General features: G+C 55.7%; 1 protein-coding gene across 1 annotated transcript; it reads right to left on the bottom strand.

The window, feature by feature from the left end:
- Positions 1 to 487: 487 nt before the first annotated feature.
- On the bottom strand, positions 488 to 1,021 carry TMEM275 (transmembrane protein 275; the record flags this gene model as incomplete). The annotated part of the gene is made up of 1 exon (XM_080920632.1): positions 488 to 1,021. The coding sequence occupies one exon, from the start codon at positions 1,019 to 1,021 to the stop codon at positions 488 to 490; it is 534 nt and encodes a 177-aa protein (XP_080776758.1).
- Positions 1,022 to 1,996: the final 975 nt, after the last annotated feature.

Raw genomic sequence — 1,996 nt, 5'->3', positions numbered from 1 at the left:
TGCTCTATCCAGCTTATCCCAGGGACCATCCTGAAGTCAGGACCCTTGTTCCCCAATGAAACCTAAAGGGCTTGTTGGCCTTGAAACAAGAACAAGGGCGGGAGGGTTAGAAGCTTGTCAGTGTACAGGGCTTGGCAGAGCTGGCTCGACCTTCATCCCTCTTTCCACTACGAAGGCCTAACTAGATCCCCTAGATTGGATGAGGTTTCCTCCATAGTGTTCAAACACCACGGGGAGGGACAGGTTTCCAGATCCAGGGTACAGTTTCATCAGTGTGGAGAGAAAGAGAGGAGGATAGAGTTTGGAGACCCCACCTGGGAGATCAAAGCGCTGCTCTCTTTGGAGTGTAAGATCCAATCCCACATCACTACATTCTCCCTAGAGATGGTATAGATGAGGCCTCTTGTGCTGGTCCCTGGGCCTCCCCTTCCCTCTATAGCATCCCCCCACATTCCCTCACCCCCACGCGCTCGCTTCTCCTGACCCACTAGGAGGTAGCCGGGTCCCTAGGGAAGTTGAGCTGGGTCCCTTCGGTGCGCGGCAAGTAGGGGGCCACGGTTGCAGGTACCGGAGGGTCCAGGGCAAAGAGGCCCGGGCCAGGGCTGGAGCGGCAGGAGGATGGGGCCGAGGCGTCTGGACTGAGCTGCACCGCCGTCGTGTCCTGCGCCGTGCGCTCGCTGCTCTCCATCTCTAGTGCCACAGTCCCTGGACGCCCACCACCCTGACCCGTGGTGGCAGAGGAGCGCGCACGGGGCACGGAGCCCCGGCGGCTGCACATGCAGCAGGCAGCAAAGAAGCCAAGAGCCAGCACGAGCAGCGCGGGCCCCACTACCAGCGGCGTGTTGTGTCCCGGCAGGAAGGCTGCGAAGGCTCCTACCAGCGTCACGTTCAGACCTGCCAGCAGCACGCACAAGCCACAGGCACAGCATAGAGCGGGCGATGGCAGGCCCCGCAGAAGGCTTCGGGAACGGCCTGGGGGCGCTGGGGCCAGGGGCTCTGATCTCTTCTTTGCTTGCAGCATGGGCCACACACATACACACGCCCTGCGAGTCAAGCTCTGTCTTGCTGCCTGCCCAGAATGCCACACATGTCAGGGTCCTGCAGGCACACAGCAAGAGTGTGAGTGAGAGGGGAAGGAGCTTATTAACCTCCAACCTGGGTTCATTTCTTTGGCTGCCCGCAGAGTCAGCAAGTTGCCCAGGACATCTTGAACAGCCCTGGGAAATAACCCATCCAAAGGAAAGAATCTGCAGATTGTTTCTCTATCTAGTCCCTGGAGTTCCCCACTGCTAATCTTACCCTCACCTCTCCTCCAGGAAGCCTTCAGGCTGTAATTAAGAGACTGATTGCAAAGTGTAGGTCTTTGTTTAATGAACCCTTTGGTAGTTTTGGGGTTTTAAACAGCCCTCCCACCCTCCAAGTGGTGGAGGCCTGGGGATAATCTGGTCTAGTTTCTTCTTGTTCCTTCGAAGAAAATGAAGCACAGAAATGTCTAGTTTACCCAAGAGCTAGACCCAGGACCTACGAGACCTGCTGTCTGCCCCTATCTATGCTCTGATAGACTTAGCAATGTGGCCTGTGAGTATGATGTAACTGATGTTCACTGAGGGGGCCGTTCCCCATGATCTGGACCTCTGACCCCTTTCTAGACAGTACATTCTAGTAACTTCCAGGCCTGCCTGCACTTTACCACCTAGGATTCTGCAGTTGGACCCAGCTTCAAAAGCCTTATCTAGGGGGCCAGGGGGAGTGGTTCAGTAGACAAAAGTGCTTGCTACCCAAGGCTGATGACCTGAGTCTGATTCCTGGAACACAAGTAAAATGTCCCGGAAGCAAGTAAAAAACCAGATGTGGGGGCCAGCATCTGTAATTTCAGCACCCCTATTGCAAGATGGGAGGTGAGTCAGGAGAACCATCTGGAAGCTCACTGCACAGCTAGCCTAGGGTGCACAGAACAGAGGCAGAAGCAAGAGAGACTCCACCTTATAGCTTAAAG

This window comes from Micromys minutus (genome assembly GCF_963924665.1).
Source record: "Micromys minutus genome assembly, chromosome: 9".
NCBI classification, from domain to species: Eukaryota; Metazoa; Chordata; class Mammalia; order Rodentia; family Muridae; genus Micromys; species Micromys minutus.
Note: the sequence above shows the minus strand (reverse complement) of the source record. Positions and strands in the feature narration are given on the sequence as shown.